This window comes from Euphorbia lathyris, chromosome 4 (genome assembly GCF_963576675.1).
Source record: "Euphorbia lathyris chromosome 4, ddEupLath1.1, whole genome shotgun sequence".
Taxonomy (NCBI): Eukaryota; Viridiplantae; Streptophyta; class Magnoliopsida; order Malpighiales; family Euphorbiaceae; genus Euphorbia; species Euphorbia lathyris.
The window spans coordinates 16031463-16053066 of NC_088913.1; the positions used below are offsets into that span (position 1 = coordinate 16031463).

Below are 21604 nucleotides of genomic sequence, written 5' to 3' on the forward strand. Positions count from 1 at the left end.
TTCCGGCACTGAGGAATATAGCAGCGGCGGAGCCAAACACGTGCGTTTCGAGCTCAATCACCGAGAAGGCATTGAAGCTTTTGGAAACGGTATCGTTGTGCAGGGAAGGAAGAATGGAGATGTGTAATGAGGTGGGGTGTGTAGAAACGTTGTGCAGAAGGTGTTGAAAGTATCAGCGGAGACGACAGAGCATGCGGTGACGATACTATAGAGCCTTTGCTACTTGTTCAGGGACGTGAAAGAAAAGGAGGGGGTGACAAAGAGCAATGGGCTGGCAAAGCTTTTGTTACTGATGCAGAGCATGCGGTAAGGAAAGTGGCGATGGATCTGTTGAAGATTTTCAGAGTGAATTCAAAGTCTTGCTTTTATAGTTACGAGACTAAAACTACCCATATCATGTCCTTGGGAAGCTTAATGTTAGTCCTCTGTTTGTACTTAGCTTATTGGAGATGGAATTAATCAAACTATCATTACAGGAAATCAAAGTGTAGTTGATGGCTGGACTATTTCAATTCTTCCACCTTAAGTACGTGCTTATGTTTTTTCTTAAATCTAATCCCGATTTAGAGTAGTAAGCTAATTAAAGATTAGATTTACAAAGAGATTGGAATTCAATTGATTTTAGAGAGAGAAACTAACAAAGAGTAGAAAGAGAAAGAAGAAGAAAATAAGAAATTAAAAAGAGATGTAGAAGATGATGTATTTGATTTTTACTTTTTATTTTTTGGTTTGTTTGTGATAATTAGATAATAAGGGGGTTAATTTATTAAATAAATAAATATAAAGACTAAATTAGCTGTTAATTTATTAAATAAATAAATATAAAGACTAAATTAGCTCTTTTCCGTTTGACTTTTAACACCGTTAGTCAATTTGGCCTGTGTTTGCTAACAGAATAAACCTCAATGTACCACTTTGCAAACTTTTAAACCACATGGGTGTTGTTCGAAAACAGGTGTAACCACAAGGTTTATTTTTGTACTTTTCCCCACTTTAAATTATTGTAACATTAATCTAAATCAACAAAAATCCGTTAAAAACTTAACGAAATTATGAAGATAAAATAGGTATTTGACCATAATATCTAGTAACATGGATAAAAACAGAATCGATGTAATCAAACTTGTCCGAGTCAGTAGGGGCCATGGATGTATTTTCCGCAAAGAGCATTTATAAGGCATATAACTCGATGATCGGTGGGATTAACCACAGCACTCAGTGCTCGGACTCAGCCATGATTTGCAGATGAGTTAAAAACTGAACATTGAAACAAGCATTGCATTTTCAGATTAGAGCAAGAACAAGAACTAACTAATAATCAGTGATCAGATGAGCCGTCCGTGGTGCACGTTATACATATATACATATACATTACTTTTCTTTCGGCCTAGAAAACGATACAGTCGCGTACTTGTATACAGCTAATTAGTAAGAAGAAAAGCCAATGTCTGCTATCTTCAGATACAAAAGCATACAAAGACCACAACTGGATGCTGAAGCTGAAGGCAAAACTAGCTAAGCTGATTCGGTTCATGTTTATTACCTTCCGATGCACCTCCACCCGGTCGAAAAAGAAGAGGTTTGGTGTAATTGTTAGCATTTAGAATTGAATGGTCAAGTGAGAGATCAGTTCTACACACGTGTTGTCAGGTTGCTCGTAGTCGGTAATCGATTTAGTTGTATAACATGGGTTCTCAAGCTACAATCCTTAACCTGTTAATAAAAAAGCAAAGTTTCGTTACGAGACGAAACGAGAAGAGGTGTTCGTCGTCGTCACCGATAATAGCAGAAGCAATAACCAGTTACCTGCATGGCTGCTAATTTTGACAAGAAATCTTTACATTGTTGAAGCAAAAACTTTTCCTTTGCAGTTACATTCAGAAGTTCAGCCACCAAGGAATTGATTTCCTCCACCTGTGGATCATGAAAATTGCAATCTTTTTAATCAAACAAGACATTTTTTTTTCAATTTCTCAAAACCTAATTTTGCACAATTTCTCAAAGCTATATATAGATTTCGAATAAGCTTATTTCCAGTCGATTAGGTAGGTAATCATACTATCATTGACTACTTCAGAATAAGATATTCCAAATAGAGGTTTTAAAACGGGTTTTATATCATAACCGTGCTATGTTATTTATATATATTCCACATAATTATATATAATATAAATGATAAAAAATAATAATAGTGTCAAGCGGATTGTCTCTGCAAATCGTGTTTCGTGTCAGAAATTGATAGCCTTAATTGCACATGCCAGGGGGAGTACAATTCATTTGTTGACACTAGGTTCAAAGGTTGATTGAATGTTACGAACCTATGAAGCACGGACTCTTCCCCGGGGTCGCCGTGGCCGAGTCGCACTCGGGGACACAGCGGGACACGGCGGGGACACGGCCGGAAAATGGGACACGGATGGGGACACGGCGGGACACGGGGGACTCAGATGGGGACTCGGCTGGGGTAAAAAAAAAAGTTAAAGATTAGGGTTTTTTTTAATTTTTATAAAATTTAAGGATCAATTATGCAATTTGTCAAAAATCCTAAATTATAATCTCACCTGTGTATGTATCGCACGAATTAGAATTAGGTCTTCTCTCCTTCCTGCGCAAATCGCGATTTCAACCCCTGCGCTGCGCACATCGCAGTTCTCCTAACATCACGATTTCGTATTTGTTTGGGAATAATCAGAAACAATCTCCTGGGTTCTTCTCCTAACATCACGATTCCGATTTGTGATTTAGCAAGTTTTTTATATATTTTTATATCTAATATATATATATAATTAATTATATAAAATTTGCCGTGTCCCCGCCGCACCCGTGTCTCATATTTTCTAAAAATGCCGTTTGCCGTGTCCGCACCCGTGTCCGTGCTTCATAGTTACGAACAGATGAGTATAAAGGCCAATTGCGGGATCAAATATCTTGCAGGCCTAAAATTTGAGGGTCTCCTCTAGAAACACAAGGGACATGTAGGCTCCAATACTCTCATGAGTTAGTGCCTGATTGGTTCTCTTTTTCGTAGTTCTACTCCAAAAAGTAGATATAAAGTGTTCAGTTAGTATTGAGAAACGGCTATTGATAGCTATTTTAGAAGAAATATCAACTAATATTTATTCGCAAACAGCTAGCAACAACAACAAACACTAAGGCTCCGTTTATTTGCTGGAAAATATTGTGCAGGAAATTTCCTGATTTTTCCGGTGTTTGATTGCTTAGGAAAATAAGTGAAGAGAAAATTTTAGGTTAGTCAACAGAAAAATATATGAAGAAAGTGGGGAAAATGTTTACCTTTTTTTCAAAGTAAAACATTTTTCTAAGCCTCTTGGAACCCTACCCCATTTCTTCTTACTCTTTTTTTGAAAATAATAGTTATTCACCACTTCTTCTCGTTTTCCGGTGTTGTAGCCAAACACCAGAAAATACTTTATTTTCCAACAAAAAAAATTCCCTTACCTTCCAAAACACAATATTTTCCGGCAAACAAACAGGGTCTAAAACAACAACAGCTGAGCCGAACCTGCCCTTAGTTGCGCTCTGTGATATGAGAATAATTGGTTACAAGGTGGGGAATGAGTAGTTGGCGGGGTCTGGAATTATTTGGTTTTCTTCAGCTGTTGCTTGGGCAGTAGAGTTCCCTCTCTATTAAGAGGGGTTTATTTTCATGCTTCTTTGTTCTTTCCTTTGTGATTTTGCTGCATATTTCACCCTAAAAATAATATTTCCAGAAATCACCTACTTGACCTTGCTGCTTCCTTCCCAATCTCTGTTTTTCTCATTTCCTGAGTTTATATTCAACAATAACAATGAATATTCTAGGCCTAATACATACCTAGTCCCTCCAAGTCAACCACAAAAGCAAATTGGCTCCCCAAACTTTGAAAACGACCAGTTAGTCCCTTAAAGTGACATGATTAACCCTTACGTCCTACGCGGCAAGTAGAAATTTGGACAAATTCAAGCGTCTATCACTTTAAGCAAGTTCAAGAGGTCAATATGTCACTTTAAGCAATTTCAAGGGGCAGTACACTTTAAGCAAGTTTAGGAGACCAATATCATTTTAAGCAAGTTCAAGGGGCCAATGAGACATTTCAAAAGTTCAATAGGGTCAATCGGATTATTTGGCCAATTAAAAGGGCCTTTGATGTATTATGTCAATATTCTACAAGTAGAGGTTGAGTCAATATAAGCTACGTATATGGTAACTCATGGTCTGAGGGTATATTTCCATGTCAAATTTTGGCAAGCTAATACTAAATGTAGTTCATGAGCTGATTCATCATATGCTATTGCTATTCGGGTAAATTAGGTTTGTGGCCCCTGAATTATAGGACTACTAACATTATGGCCCCTAAACTTCATTTGTTAACAGAAAAATCCTTAAACTTTACACTATAACATAAAAGTCCAAATCAACAAAAATCCATATTAAAGAATTAACGAAATGATGAGAATAAAATAGGAATTTGACCATAATTTTTGGTGATATTCATAAAAAAAGAGTCAATGTAGTCAAACTTATCCAGATCATTGCTTTGTTAATTTCTTTTATGGGTTTTTGTTGATTTGGACTTTTTTATGTTACAAAAGTAAAGTTCAAGGATTTTTATATCAAGAAACGAAGTTTAGGGGGCCATAATATTAGTTAGCAGCACTATAGTTCAAGAGCCATGAATATATTTTACAGGCATATGGAGACCTCTTGGGAACTTGCTAAGAAAAAGTGGATCTACAAAAATTGAAGTCAACTAAACTTGTAGACTAATCAACAATGCCTATGATAGGTACTGGTAAAATGCAAGGTTGTTGATAAGTAAATAGTTCTCTTGAATTCTAGCCATAATTGGAATTTTTATATACTAAAGCAATGGGATCCATCTTTGATAACATGTTACATATAATAACTACCAGCAACAACAAACTAGACTTTATAGTTCGTAGACTTGATAGGCATTCATTGTAACAAGTCAAAGTACAAGTGTAAATGGACTTCAGTGCACCAAAAGGTTTAATTATAGGGTCAAGTGCATCGATACATAGACTATATCGAAAAAAATCATGAAGTGCAAGTAAAAATATGAAGTACTTTGACGAAATGGCTTTATCTGATACATGGTATAGTTTATATTTGGAGAAATATGATTTTCATGCCTTATGGTGCCACAAGAAAATCTCTATGAGGGCTAATACCAAAATGTGACACCCTAAGATTACCTCAACTACCAACTATACCGAAGGAATTAACTCCAAATTCGCACATTAGACTACTCGACACCTTCCAAATTCATGACAGTATGAACAAGTTTCAAGCTGCCATTTCTCTCTCCAGAAGAAGAGTTAAACCTCAGGATTCAGCTCAGCTTAGGGGAATTAAAGACCAATACATATCCCAAAGAGGAGTCAATTATCCTGTCAGCATCACAGCTATACCCAATAGGAACCTTCCGGGAAAATGATAAAGTAAGCCTCAATCTAATTCTTCAAAATTTGGATCAAAGCTAAATAAACTGCAATTGAACATAATTGCAGGAGTAATATTCCTAATTATGCCTCCAAGCCTAAACAACTCTACTTCCAAAAAGACCCATGTAAGTTTACAAAGGTATGCAATTTCAACAATTCTTGCCCATCTAATGACAAATCCACCACCCAAGACATAAATCTACTGTTAAGGTATGTTTAGAATTCTATTTAGTTTAGTTCTTCTAATTATAATAGGAATTGAAGATATCCTCTTTAAAGTGAATCCTACTAGGAAAAGGATTATCCTTTTAGTCCTATATAAACAAGGGTTGTTTGCTTATTTATTTGCGCCCAAGAGTTTTGGAGCTTGTGCTTTTGGGATACGGATAACAAGCTTGTATACTCAACCACCGATCCAATTTCTAACATACTACTACTACATAATCCTCTGCGCAACTAATCTAATAAAACACTGGACTGACATCTTCACACATTCTCTTCCTGACATTTTATTCATTCATTCATTTCTGTCTTCTTTTTTTCCAATTAAAGGGATTAATTTAGGGTTTACTCAATCTAGTAATCACCTAAAATCCATTCAGAAGCTTAGATAAAACATGAAATAGAAAGTAGTTTAAGTTAGTCTTTGGTGTCCTCCAGCAGCAGCACCAAAAATTTGATGTATGCTAACTCTTCGTTAAGAAGGTCCTGGCAACAGCCTTCCAGGTTTTTTCTGGTAATAAACTTATTGACGTAAATAAACCAAGCAATTTCTTGTGTTCCAACACATTCCACCATACAATTTTTTTATCAAAATGATTGGAGTTACGAGACGTAAGGATTAATTAATGCATACATCAGTTTGCAGCATTTTGAATAATAATAGGTGCAAGTTACCTTTGATGTTAGTAAGCATACAGAGGATCCCATTGCTTGCATCGCATCAACTGCCGAACCGACAGCATCCTTTAAATTTTGAACATCAGCCTGCATTGTTTAAAGAAATTAGTTTGTCAACCTCAATATACAATGCTCTGTGAATGCAGCTAGCTACCTTAAGAACTTAAGAGGATGGGACTACTTACTACTGTTTTTCCAACAATTGGAAGACGAAGAGTACTCGCTTTCAAAGCTTCAATTGCTCCTTCCAAAGAAGTTGAGTGATCTCTATCCAAAAGAGACCATTCTTCTAAACAATTAATCTATATTCACAAAGTACAGAAAAATTAAGGTACAGAGAGAGAGTAACTGTATAAAATTAATACCAAAAAAAAATGTCTGCCTTTGGCTGATGGCAGCAAATAAATTTCATCCAAATTATGTTTATCAACTGTGCAGAACAACTGCGATGAATAATCAAAGACATAGTAAACCATTTACTCCATTGACACCATGGATAAATACGAGTTCTAGGCAAGCAACGACATGAGCATTCAAGTATATACCGGAACCAATTCTGATTTTTTACTGGGTAGAGATGCAACAGTTTATTATTTTGTTAATGAGTGAAAAAAAGTACAATTATGAGCTTGCTCCTTTAAGTTAAAAGCTCTTCTCAAAAAGTTTGCAGACCATGTTAGAAGAATTGAAAAGAAAATGGAGTAAATTACATTCATGGCCCCTGAATTATAGCTCTACTAAAATTATGGCCCTTAAACTTCATTTCTTGACATTTAAATCCTTCACCTTTACGTTATGTAACATTAAAGTCCAAATCAACAAAAATCTGTTAAAAAAGTTAACAAAATAATGATGGTAAAATAGGTATTTGACCATAATCTTTTGTGATATTGAAAAAAAAAAAAAAGTTAATGATGTAGTCAAACTTGCCTAGGTCATCATTCCTTTATTTTACTTTTTTCGGTTTCTGTTGATTTGCACTTTAAAGTTGCAAAATGTAAAGTTCAAGGATTTTATGTTAAGAAATGAAGTTAAGGGCCATAATGTTAGTAACGTTATAGTTCAAGGGCCATGAATATATTTTATTTTTACCCAAAATAATGGGTCCTTAGGTTTCGCACTTGGACAGAATTCGTTAGTCTGCCAGGACCAAAACTAGGAGCACGTCACTCTCATACGGCAAAGAATATGCTAAATACCACAAAAGATGCACCATGTTCTCGCTTTTCATGCAAGATCATGCCAAACATTCTCCACTTATGGAAGTTGATAGTTTTAAATATTCCTCCTTTTCTAATTCACAGTTCAGTGTATAACTTCATAAGTTTTTCCAAGTAGTATTAGTATACTGTTTTAAGATATTACATTATGACAGAAACAAATAACATAAAGAGAATAATAAAACATCGGTACTTATACTAAAAATTCTAACAAGATTTAATACTCCAATAATAAATTGAGTCTTTGAATCTTACTTGTCCCTTGAGGATAGAAGTTATCTTCAGCTTTTGTCTCAGCAACAGTAATTTGACTCTTTTAAGCGTGACAGAATGCCGTAGTTCTGATGTCGTTACCCATGCATTCCACAAATTTTTCTGGTAAAAATAAAAAAAGAATTTAATATCACAAAATCACAGGACTTTTTCTGGTATTATCCTTCAACAGTTTAAGGACAATGTAGAATATATTAAATCATTGAACAGAAAGGTCATGCTAGCATAGCTAATCAAGATAATCAGTTATGGAACATAGTAAAATAAGGAAGAAAACTCAACAAAAAAATTAATCCAGATATCATTGTTATTAAAGGCCCACACAAAGGGGTCCCAGAGCCTAGGCGGAAGGCTCAGGCGTGCACCTAAGCGACACAAGGCACACTAAAGAAAAATAATATAAAATCATAAATAATAACAATTAAAATTTCTAAAATGCAACAAATAGTCAAATACTAAATCAAATCCAATTATACGTAATCTTAATCATAAAATGCATGAAATAAATTCCAAATTAACTACTAACTCTTCCATAATCATAATTCATAATAGAAATTCTAAATCTAAAGACTAAAGTTCAACCAAACCTTAAGTTAATTAACTAAATAGTCTAATAACTACTTTTCATCAAGACCTCCATTTGTGATTTTCTAACTCTTGAAAATGGAGCAGGATTTTTGTTGTTGTTGTTCTTTGCAATTTTTCTGCCGTCCAAATCTTTCCTTTTTTTTTTTTTTTTTGCTAATTCAATTTCAGCAATAGATCACATAGATAGGAAAGGGTTGAGATTAAAACATCCTATATTTAGCTTGGACCCCTAAAAAACACTAGTAGCTTCTAAATTTGTGCCTAGGCACACTTGCGGCAGGGCACTAGGTTTAGAAAGGCGCACTCCTCTTGAACAGAGCCTGCCTTTTGGCTTCTCACGCAGCATGCCTAGAGCCTAGCGCCTGAGGTGAGCCTTTGATAACTATGCCAGATATGACCATTAAAGACAATCAGATGTAAGAATTCTAGAAAATGAAATATTCCATAACAAAATGTTGACAATTTCTTCTAGTGAAAGACACCTTTGAGATGATTCCTGATAATCTAAGCAGTGAATCAGAAGAAAATACTCTAATTCTACTCCAACAACTTTCATAAATCTAAACCATGAGAAAACCCTTATAAATATTGGGTTAATTTCAAATATAACCCCTGTGGTTTCAAGTTTTGACAAATAAATACCTGTGGTTTGATTTCGAGCAAATAAATACCTGATTTCGAGCAAATAAATACATGTTGTATGCTCCGTTTTTCAAAAATGAGGAAACGGTAAAGACACCGTCTATATGCTGACGTTGCCAAGGGTAATTTAGTCAATAAAAGTTAATTTCAAATAAATTGTTGTGGTTTGCGTGTTTTTTGCAAATAGGTACCTGTGGTTTGCATATTTTTGCAAATAGATACCCGTGGTTTGGATGTTTTTGCAAATAGGTATCCGTGGTATAACAAACCATAAACAAATGCTTAATTTAGGCAAATATTGTGATTTGTTATACCACGGGTACCTATTTGCCTAAATTAAGCGTTTGTTTATGGTTTGTTATACCACGGGTACCTATTTGCAAAAACATCCAAACCACGGGTACCTATTTGCAAAAATATCCAAACCACAGGTACCTATTTGCAAAAAACACGCAAACCACAACAATTTATTTGAAATTAACTCTTATTGACTAAATTACCCTCGGCCACGTCAGCATATAGACGTCATCATCCGTTTCCGTGTTTTTGAAAAACGGAGCATACCACAGGTATTTATTTGCTCGAAATCAAACCACAGGTATTTATTTGCTAAAACTTGAAACCACAGGGGTTATATTTGAAATTAAAATTAACCCATAAATATTTGATAACGAGTTTCCATCAGTTCCTCTATTTGAGCTTAAATATGCTTCTTTTCCATGACAAAAACCAATAGAATATATTACTTCCATATATAACCCAATTCCTATTTATGACCTATGCCTATAGAAAACTTAATGAGTAAATTACCATACTGATTTTACATTTATTGATCTGCATGAACGTATGGTTTTCTGGTTAAAATAGAATATTCTAAGCTCAATACCCTAGTACTCTACATCACTACTTCAATAACAGTGCCTTATTTATAGCAGCAATCCTCAATCTCATTAGAGAATATGTAGATTTAGACCGCTAAAATGATATTTGAGCTCATTGCATGTCCCCGGTTCCTTGCATAAAAATAAGACAAATTGAGAAACACCACCACCTAAGACAGAAACTGAGGCAGCGAAGGATAAAAGGGGACCATAATTTGGACGTTTGGCTAGCCACAACGAAAAGTTTGTCTTACGTGTCCATCAGCATAATATATATGAATTTGAAAAGACAGATATATCGCTATCGGAATTTAAGATGACTTTACCAGAAACAACATAGTTGTAGCCCCCATTATAAATTTGGTTGGTAAAATCCATCTACACCACTGACTTTTTCCTGGGAGTACTTAATGATCTCTTGAATCACATTCAATTCATTAACATCATGCAACAACATTCGAATTGCTTCAACATGCTTCATCTCAAAACCCATCCAAGCACACTAGACATGCACATATACAAATGCGCGTCTTTGCATTCTTTCGTGTGCGTGTGTAAGTATTCATACACAAAGCTACAAGTCCTAAGTAATTTTCGCATGGCAAAAGTGGTCCGTTAAGACAACAACAAAATATACATAACTAGGGAGAAACTTTAAATTCATAGTGTAGGCATTTAGATTCCATATACTACAAAACATACTACTAATGAAACATTGTTTCTACTCTCAACAAAACAATGAAATGTACATAACAGCAAGTCAGTTATCATACCTCTGCATTCAGTTTCTGCACCATGAAGGTAGCATCAGCCCTCGCATTTACGAACCGCCATTGCACATAACGGTTGTACAGAAGCCTAAGCAAATGTGCATCGACAATTCGATCTTCCCCTATCTTCCCTCTCCTTAAATCAACAGAAAAACTAAGAATCGAAGGCATACTACCCGAATTAGTACTCATTGGTCTCACCCTTGAAGGACTAGACATCCCTCTTGATGGAGATGAAGCTGCTGAAGGTGTCCAAAGCTTACTAGGTGATGCAGGCCTTGTAGGTCCTCTAATAGGAGAAGAACCAATAGTTCTAGGAGATGTTGTAGGACCATCACTACTAAATCTCTTAGATTGAATGGACTTTGATGAAATACTCATTCTAGTACTAGGACTAGTAGATAATGGTGAACCTGGATCCTGCAATCGCCTTAATCTGCTATTAGTTTCTTGCCAAAATCTTGCTGAAACAATAATCCCACGAGACCCAGTTTTTCCTTTAGGAATCCCACTTCCTGAAGTACTGCCGGAGGAGACACTATCACTATCAGAAGCAGTGAAATCACCGGTGATAGAAGATTCATTTACTGAATTGAAATCTGGGCTTGGCTTAGCATTGCCTAAATCCAAGCTCAATCTCCTCTCATCAACAATCATAGATTGTTGCAATGACTTAACCGCCAATAACCCAGATCCCAAAATCCTCTTATCTCCGCCACTACAATCGATACTCCTAGACAACATTGGATTTCTCTCTGTAGAACCCGAATTCCCATCTCTTCTTCTCGCCGGCCACCTATGCTGATCCAGAGGCCGCGAATTTTCCCCCTGATCTCTAACCGGAGTTGCTCTCCTCCTCTCTGGAGTCGCTTTTCTACCCGCATTTGGTGATGCCACGGATTTAGCTTTACTAATCGGAAGTGAAAACGCTTCCCCTTGAAATGAGACTGATAAACTCCGAGTAGAAGTGATTAACATCCTTGTTGCAGCAGACATTTCAGCGGCATTGCTTTGTCTAGATTCTAGATTCGGCGTTGTCGGTCTTTGAGTGACTGAAGAACGTCTTCTATCTACAGATTGGGATCTTTTAGGAACTGAAGAGAAGGCAGATGGTGTTTGGGCTGGGGTAGAATTGGTGGTCCGAGAAAGCAAAGGGGAGGGAAATCTCTTAGAAAATGAAGAAGATGAAGAAGAATTTGTACTAGTTGTAGTAGTTGTTGTTGTTGCAGAAGAGGAAGAAGAAGGAGAAGGAGAAAGATATCTAGAAGGGACTTGTTTACCTCTGGGTTTTACAGGTGGAACTCGACCGCCATTGTTACGGTGGTCTTTCTCGGACGGTAAAAGTGGAGGTCTAGTCGAATTAGGGGTTTTATCAGTAGAAGTAGCAGCTGCTGCTTGAGGAATAGCAGCCACCATTATGTGGGGAAGAACAGTTTCTCTTTATCTGTCTCTCACATTGCCCTCTTGAGAGTGAAATTTGGGTTCTGTAGCCCTCAAATGGAAGACAAAGTAGTGGTGGATTTCATAGCTATAACCTTGAAAAAAATCAAAACCCAAATTAGAGAAAAAGGAAGAAAAATGGAGAAATTGGGAAGTGAAAATGCGATTTTGATGAGGTATTCAGAAATGTCGACGGGTAAAATGATCTGGGTCCAGAGAGAAAGTGAAGGAGAGTAGGTAAGGAGTTGAGATTTGCTAATGGAGAGAGTAGAGTCACAGGTGAACTAAGGGTTTTTGGTTTTGGTGAATCTTTAGAGAGACGTTATGTTTATGTTTATGTTTATGAATTTTAATTTCTTTCTATAAATTCATTTTTAGTTCTAATAAAATTTTCAATTCTTGTTATATAGTGTATGGTTTTCTTTATGGTTTTCTCTTTTTTATAATTTAATCATTTATTTAATTATAACAAATATGGTATTAATATGATTGAAGAGATTGTGATAGTTATGATGATGTAATTGATTTAATTAATTAACTAAAAACTATATTAGTTACTATTGACTTTAAAGGAAATTAGTAATTATTAAACGGAGGAGTAGTAACTTTTCGGATTTATACATGAGCCACACCATTCACAGAGCGAGTTCTAAAACTGATAGTTACATTATGAAAGTTCTACATTTGTCAACAATAATTTTATAAGTCGAACAGAAACTACATTATTAGAGGAGATCAACCACAACTAATTCATCAGACTTCATTCCAACGTGTATCAGATTTATTTGATTCAATTGTCATCATTTTAAATCCTCTTAAATTGACTAATTTTAATAGTAATTTATTATATGAAATAGTTGATGGATAATTATGTATATCTCAGTGGATTAAGGGTCCGTTTGTTTCGGCTGTTTGCTGTTTGTTATTTGTTGTTGCTGTTAGCTGTTTGTTGTTACGGATAAGGAGCAGATATTAGTTGATTTTTGTCTAAAAAGCAGTTATTTCAAATTTTTACCAAACGTTTTTTGTTTCCTATTTAAATTTGAAAGACAAAAAGCAATTCTGAAAAATGGAAACAAACGGACACTTAGTATACTAAGTATGTTTCATTTGCTATTGCAATACAATATATGAAATGATAATATCAATTTCTAATTATATAATTTTATTCTGAGAGCGTGGTTTTTTATCGTTTCTTAGACACTTCCTTTAATAATATTGGTTCGGGTTTGCTGTGATTTTCAGAGGTGCCAACATAACTGTGATGTCTGTTTTTTTTTATGTTTTTTTCGTTAACCGGCCTTTGATTAAAAAATCAATAAAAAGTTAATAATTAATGTTCATACTTTATATAATATCTGAATTAATAATATGTGTATTTAAAAATATAGTTTTCTATTTTTTTGCTTTTTGAGCCCAAATTTGAAACTATAAAACGAAACTTTTATCCATTAATTATCAAACTTTGCAGCTTTAATTTACTAGAACTGCATACTTGTGAACTTACTTTTTTTGTCCCAATATTCACATGAATGAAATCTTTGTAAATAAAAAATAAAAAATCAAAATAAAACCTCGTGTGCTCCATATATTATTATTATTATTATATATGGAAAAATATATAAAATTTTGTATTATTGGTGTATCCACTTATGAACATGATTAAACAGTAGTTTAGATATACCAATCTAGCTAACTTAGATCAAAATTGACTCATTTTATTAATTAATTATTTACCCAAAAAAACAAATAAAATCTGACAGAAATATGTGCCCAAATTGTTACCACCACAGAGTATCCAACCATATACTTTTGGCATTTTCTATTTCAATTAATTATTATGTTTGGGGTAAATAAAATTTACCCAATATTTTCAAGCAAGATCAATTGTATCTCTACGTTATTAAAAAAAATGGTTCATCATGCTTTTCAAATAAATTTGTCGATAAATTGAAGTAGTGGCGTACACTTTTTATTGGTTATTTGTAACTAAGAGTAAACATTTTAGACAAATTGATGAAATAATTGTGACTTAACTTGTGTGTGGCAGAATTAGTTTTTAACATTTTAACAAAAAAAAATTGTAACTGCGTTAGTGACAAATTGAATATCATAGACGTAATTGATATTTGGGAGATCCGACATGACAGTTAAAATAACAGTCAAACCATCTTTTTTAAATTTTCTGTAATATACGATTAAAATCAATCTTCTTTGAAAACGTTAGGGTTAAATTTGGACTATTTTTTATGTTAGGATCAAATCTGCACTTCACTGAAAACTTTAAGATTAAATTTCACTCTTACTCTTATCTAGAAAAGTCAATTGTTCTTCATACTTTGAAAACATTTCATTTGTCCTCTAAAAATTTACTTAAAATGGCCTAATAATTCTCAAATTCCATATAGCGGAATTAGAGAAGATTTTGAACAATCGGTATATTTTAACCAAATTGAGGGCCAATGATGTAAGTAAGCCAAAACAAAATGATGATATCTTAAGGAGCTTATACATTAATGAATTAACAATAATTTACCATGAACAACAGCCATTATCAGACATGGTTTTTGAAGTTTTTTATTTTTTTAAATCACTGTCATCTGTTGCTTGATGTTGCAGTTTGTTATTTATTGTTACGATTTGTTGTTGTTGAAAAATGTTACTTTTCCAAAAAATAAAATCTATGCTTTTAAAACTACTTTTTAGATACAAAAAGCAAATAAAAGTATCTAACCAAACATCTAAAACTCCGTATTTTAAAATGAAAAAACAAATAAAAGTTAAAAAGTATGTAACCAAACATGCTTAGATGTATGAAATCCATCTACCATTTCTTACAATGAAATAAAACATGTGTTGGCTGAAAGATAATGATAGTTAATGATAAAATAATCATATCTTTTTTAGTTGAATGCTTTAAAAATAATTAATTAAAATACTTGAAACAACCATACTTTCTATATAAAGATAATAATTAAAATTTTATCATATCCTATTAGAATTTGCAAGACTGAGTTCTAATTTAACTTCACCTCTTCCTCTATTAGACTAAATAATTAAATGGGAAAAGTATGAGAAAAAAAAATGCATCTGTTTACCCAATTTGCACATGTGTGATTTAAAAGTTTAAAAATAGAGATTTGTGGTATATTTTAGGGTTAATATTTATATGGTTATTGTGTTTTTACTTAACTTACTAGTATATCCATCATGTTATTATAAGATCCTTAGTTTTTACCTTAATCAACTATTTAATCCCTTTATTTATTTTTATACATGAAAGTATAAAATTGTCTATGATTATACAAATAAAATAACGTACTAGTTTTCAAATTTAATCAAAATAGTTTTTAATGAAGTTGTGTAGTATATATATGCAAAAATTATTATACTTATGTTTATTAATCATAAAAAAGTTATATTTCTTATTCTCCTAAAAAAATCATTTTATAATTTTATATAGTTCCATTCCTATCTTGGTAACTTTTACAACATTTTTCATTTTTTTGTTACGAATAAGTTTTACAGTACTAAATTAAAATTTATAATTATATGAAAATTATTAAAAAAAAAATTAACTAGTATTGGAGATATTATTATTATGAAGGAAACAACATAAAATAAGAAAAATTGATATTTTATATTAAAATATACAGTAAAGAGTAATTTTGGTATTTTAAATTTTATTTAGTCTAATTTGATCATTCACTCAAATATAAAGACTAAAGAGTTGACGAAAATAAAGAGACTATATAATCATTTTTAAGAACACATGGACTAATTAATGTATTATATAAAAACACAAGGACTTTATAATTATTTACTTTATAAGTTCTTATTACAACCAAAGACATTTTTATCTTAAAAAAATTATTTTTACATATTGACAAAACACAACCTCCAAAAAACAACTCCTTAAACCGAAACAATAAATCATATGATGGACATTTTACGTTTTTTTCTAATTTGACAGTTTATGAATTAAATTGATATTTAAATTCGTTTTATACAGTTGTAATTTTTATTTTTTAAAAAACATATTATATACATCTATTTGTAAACTTTTAAACCACGTATTTTAATTTAAAAATAATACAAACCACAAGCTTTTTTTTTTTTTTACCTCACTCATTCCATCTCCAACTACCACTTTTTTTCTTCCTCCTCCTCATTCATTCCCTCACCATGGGATTATCCAACAAGCATTTTTTTTTTTTTTTACTTTGCCCTAATTAAATGATACTTGAAATGGAAATGCTAAATAATTCCTATTCACAGATTAGAATTAAGATACAAACTCAAATGATATAATATTTAAAATTATTATTATATTACTTTATATTTTTATATAACATCTTATTACTAGAATCAGCTCCAACATTAATTTTAAAGGACTCGTATTTTTTTACAAATCTAAATTTAATAAATATAAAATTTAATTAATTCTAGACTAAATTAAAAGAACCAAATAAAGATTTAAACATTTAAAGCAATATGCAGAGTACGGGTATTGCTATTAAAAAAGAAGTTGTGCTATTGTTATTCAAAGACGGTTATCAAAAAAACAATATGAGCTATTATTGTCGATTTCAATTTCATTTTAGAAGACATGTTTTTTTTATAACTAATATTAAATTCAGATAGGATGTAATGATTATTTATAGAGATAATTTTTAAAAATTGGTATATCTCAATATTTTATGCAGAGAGATAAGTTTTGGATTGGAGACCTCTCTAAATAAGAGGTTATAGGTCATCGAGAGTTGGATTGATTGTTTGTCAAAACTTGATTCAATGCAATTTGTCATTTCTCTCATGAAGAAAATGCAGTTATTGATTCTCTTGCCTCTTTTAGTCGTATGGTTGATAGTTTACATTGCTGGGATTTGATTCCAGATTTTTGTTGCTGGACTTTTTTGCATGATCTTGAGGGGCGTGGTTTTTACCGTTTCTCTTGACATGGTTTTGTTTTGAACTTTTGTATTTGGTTCTTTGCTCCTTTAATAATATTAGTTCGGGTTTGCTATGATTTTCAGAGATACCAACATAACTGGGATGTCTGTTTTTTATGCGTTCTCGTTAACCAGCCTTTAATAATAAAAAAAGGTTATAGGCCAGCGCTTTTTTTTTAAAAAAAAAATTGCGCAATGCGCTTACATTAAAGAAGAAAGAAAAATCTCCACCAGACCGGATGTGATTCGAATCCATGACCTCCCAAGGCATAGGTAAACTCTCAACCACTAGGCTAAAAGGTTATAGGCCAGCGCTTAGGTTAACTATCATTCTCACTCATTCAACACTAACTCGATAATTAAGCCATTAGAGAGTTTAAAATTTAATCCTTTTTATAAGATTTTTAAGAAACAATTTTAAATTTGTGGCAGACTAATTGATTATGCATCTATTTGTTTTCATTTTTCGGAATTACTTTTTATCTTTTAATTTAAAATTAATATGAGATAACAAAAAGTGATTGGTACAATTTCGAAACAACTGTTTTTAGTAGAAAAACCAACTAATATATACGATCTATCAACAAACAGCAAACAAGTGAACCAAACGGGATCTATATCATACCCATAGTAGAGTGAGTAAGTACCTGAAGAAGAGGAATATATGAAAATGAGATAAATTGACCACCATGAAAATAGCACTCAAGCAGTTTGATGGTACTTTTTGTTATCAATAGAAATTTCCACAAAAATAAACTTTTTTTATATATATTGAAGCTTTTTAAAAAGGAACAAAAAACTTGCTTTGTGATTTTTGCAAGCTAAGCTATAAATTAATTAATTAAAGGTAATATTGTTCACATTAAGAAAAAAGAACAAGATGCAACATCACATTCTATCTTTCTCCACCTATATATTTCTTGCTTTTAACGCATTTTCTTGCTACTTGTGACAATAATTGTTTTTAGTGTTATTAGTTTTTTTAATTTCACCTAATTTAAATTTACTATTTAAATGAATAAAAATAAACTACTTGCAATCTTAAATGTCTAGCTAGCTTAACTAAAAATGGGTTCAATAGAACCATTTTCTCCAGGTTAGAAATAAAATTAAGGAATTTATTTTGTTTTTATTTATTTATTTATAAGTAGAGTAAAGTTTGTTCTTTATCATCTTTTTAATTTATATTTTTTATACTTTTTCAAGTTAAGCCCAATGAGTGAAAAGTGTTTTTAGTTGGTTTTTATATATTTTTATCGAAGTTTTAATTGTACATGATCTCTATTATATGTTATTTATATCTTTTTTCGGATTTAACAAGAGTGGAAACGATTTATTTTATCCATGGATTAATAGATCTATGCGAATTTAATTTCCATAAAGTATATGTTTTATTGTATCTTTTATGGGGTTTTTTTTTTTTTTTGCTCTTTATAATCGTTTTTGTTCACTTTATGGATTTTGTGAGATTTTTTTACTAGGAAACAGTAATGGTAAAGATGAAGATTATATAATATGATGGTTGAAGTTTCTTCGAAATATGTATTTTGATTTATGTATTTGTTTTATTTTATGCCCTTTATGGTATTTGTGAAGTATTTTCCTTTATTTATTTTTTCTTTGTTTAGTTTTTAATAGAACAAATATATGCTTATAGGGAAAAAAAACGCTAAATTATGTGGACTAAATTCTCTCTTTTTTTAAGATAATTATTTTTTATGATAAAAAAGCTAAATTATGTGGATTAAATTCTCTCTTTTTTTAAGATAATTATTTTTTATGATAAAAAAAGCTAAATTATGTGGACTAAATTCTCTCTTTTCTTAAAGATAATTATTTTTTACGCATGAAAATGTTTATATCTAAGATGAAAAAACACAATTACAATATGAAAACAGTAAAAAAATAAGCTAGTTGCTAAGACTAGTACTTTGCTAGGCAGCACACTGCAAGATTAGTCTTTCATTTCTGATTGAATAGTCTCCTTGAAAGCCTGCTTTGTTTAGTAATTCTTACCAAAGAGTAAGAATCTCCAGAGTAATAGAATAGGACCTGACTCAGAAAGAACTGAAAAATAGAAATAAGCACAGCACCCTATGAGATCCATGATCCTCCAAAGGTAGAGGAGTAGATGAGATAGCAAGATTGGACTGAGGACGTGTCCAACATTTCTCAATAGTGTGGCCATGGCGTATGAACCCATTCCTCCTTCCCGGCTTTCTTCCCTGTCAGGGTCTGGTTTGAACCGCTAACTCAGCCCTCGGTTCACGCATAGTTCACCTCAGTTTGCAAACCATAACTACTACTGGAAAGTCATCTCAGAACTCGGCTTTATTCCCATTACCCTCGGCAAGAGCTATTAGCTCAATAAGCTGCTAATCTCTTGAATTACATCGTCCTAGGTAATGGGTTGCTAGCTTACTATTCCTATTGCCTGCCCTTGGCTTCTCTACTTACCTATGGGATGAGCCGCCATTCGTAACGTAACCTGTTTGCCGCCATTCCTTTCCTTTTAGCCTATTGCCCTCTGCTGCAAGCTTCCTATTCGGAACCCATTTATTTAGGCCTTTACCTAGCCCTTTTCCCTAGCCCGGTTATGAGCCATAAGTACATACTAAAACCAATACATATCCACAAATGAAAGGAAAAGACTAAAAAAAGCAGGAAAAAAAACATAAAAGATACAGTAAACACAACAAAAGATAAAACATGCACTTCTCTCGTAAATTTAAATATGCAAAGAAACAGCTACAATCCAATCAGGTTCTTCTAAATTGTCATGGAACCAACTAAATTAAAAGGTTAAGTTGAAAGTTAAAAACTCAACTCATATTAATATCTGACACATCCATGTACGTGGATGCTCATTAGACTCAAAGCATGCACAACACTTGTCCATATTATCATGTCCTACAATTTAATCAACAATTGAGGTTGTTAGGGTTTGAACCCTTGATCACTTGAGGCTCCAATACCATGTTATGGAACCAACTGAGTCATTTCTTTTACAACCACATAGATCTATTGATCTACAGACAAAATCTGTCATTTCCGCTTTTGCTAAATCCGAAAATGGTAGAAATGAAAAGATTATAGAGAACAGATGCAGTTCAAACGGATTAAGAGATCTGATAAAATGTATGAACTCGAACTAAAATAAAGTTAACAAACAAAGGGGAAAAAAGAAATCAAATCGGCGGGAGGCTTCCTTCTTCATCTTCAAAGTAAATAGCAATAAGCTCGAAGTTTGTTAAGCCCAAAATATACCTAAAATATCATTAATATTTACATCAGTTTTGTTATGAAATCTTGCTATTTATATCTATTTAGAGTACTTTTACGTCCGAATATGTTTCTTTAATGCAAGGTACCTAAATATTTGGTAAAATCCAAATAGGAACGAAAACAGGTCAAAAACGAAGGAAAAACCCTAAGTTACGAGCCAAAAAGATGAAGAATTCAGCACACCAATACGAGGAAGATGGGAACGGAGTCAAAACCGAGAGGAACATCCCGAATCTCGGTAGAGATTCCGGAATCTCGGTAGAGATTCTGGGTCGCGATCGAGATTCCCAAATCTCGGTCGCGACATGCCTTTTTCCGGCGTTCTCCCCTTTCGTTCCGAAGACCAAAAAATGCTCCCCTAATCTCGGCAGGGATTCCATGATCTCGGTAGGATCAGCAGGTCTTTCAGCACTATTTTCATATGTTTTAATTCCAAGAAATGCGTATGTTCGAGTGGATAGAAACGTCTCTTCGCAGCGGACACGACCCTTCAACACAACTCTTCAACATCTATAAATAAAGAGTTGATTTCAGAGTTCAAGCAGAGTTAGATTAATTAAGATTAGAGTGCAGAATTTATGCAGAAACTCTGACTCAGAAATGAGTCAGAGTTTAGATTTCATTTCTGTAAAAGTAATCTGATGTACACAAATTATTCTTGGATTTCTTACAAACACAGTAGCAATTAGATTTAGATTAAGATCTATTCGAAGACTAGTTTACATTTGGTAGTAGAAATATAATCTCTATTCCGAAGATTCAGCGAGAAGATCAAGTAGCGGATTCGACCCCGGAGCCTGACAAACTCTAACGAGGTTTGAGGAAAGGATTGACGACCCAGAACTCATTAATTCCTTTTGAATGCTTCCATGCTTTTTGTTCTCTGTAAACTTGTATCAATTCACAATTCATCTAATAAAAGTTCATGCAATTCAATATATTTTTATGTAGTTACTTTGGTAAATGATCCGAAGTAAAGTTCTGTTGTTTTCATTAAAACGAGTTTAATTCAAATCTTTACAAGGAAACTTTGTTGAACACTTAGGCAAGTTCATTCTTACGGACGATATGATCGTTGGGTTGGCTTATCGAAAATAAGTATAAACTTGGTCAATGTAGAAATCTACTCAACACTGGGGGGATTCTCTACAGTTCAAAGGATTTTAATTGAAAGAGTTTTCATTTAT

At 32.9% G+C, this 21604-nt stretch overlaps 1 protein-coding gene across 1 annotated transcript; it reads right to left on the reverse strand.

Moving 5' to 3' along the window:
- Positions 1–1264: 1264 nt before the first annotated feature.
- On the reverse strand, positions 1265–12514 carry LOC136226867 (QWRF motif-containing protein 2). The gene is made up of 6 exons (XM_066015539.1): positions 10744–12514; positions 7842–7961; positions 6552–6668; positions 6364–6453; positions 1807–1914; positions 1265–1713 (listed from the first exon to the last, which is right to left on the reverse strand). The coding sequence occupies exons 1-6, from the start codon at positions 12154–12156 to the stop codon at positions 1633–1635; spliced, it is 1929 nt and encodes a 642-aa protein (XP_065871611.1). The 5' UTR covers positions 12157–12514; the 3' UTR covers positions 1265–1632.
- Positions 12515–21604: the final 9090 nt, after the last annotated feature.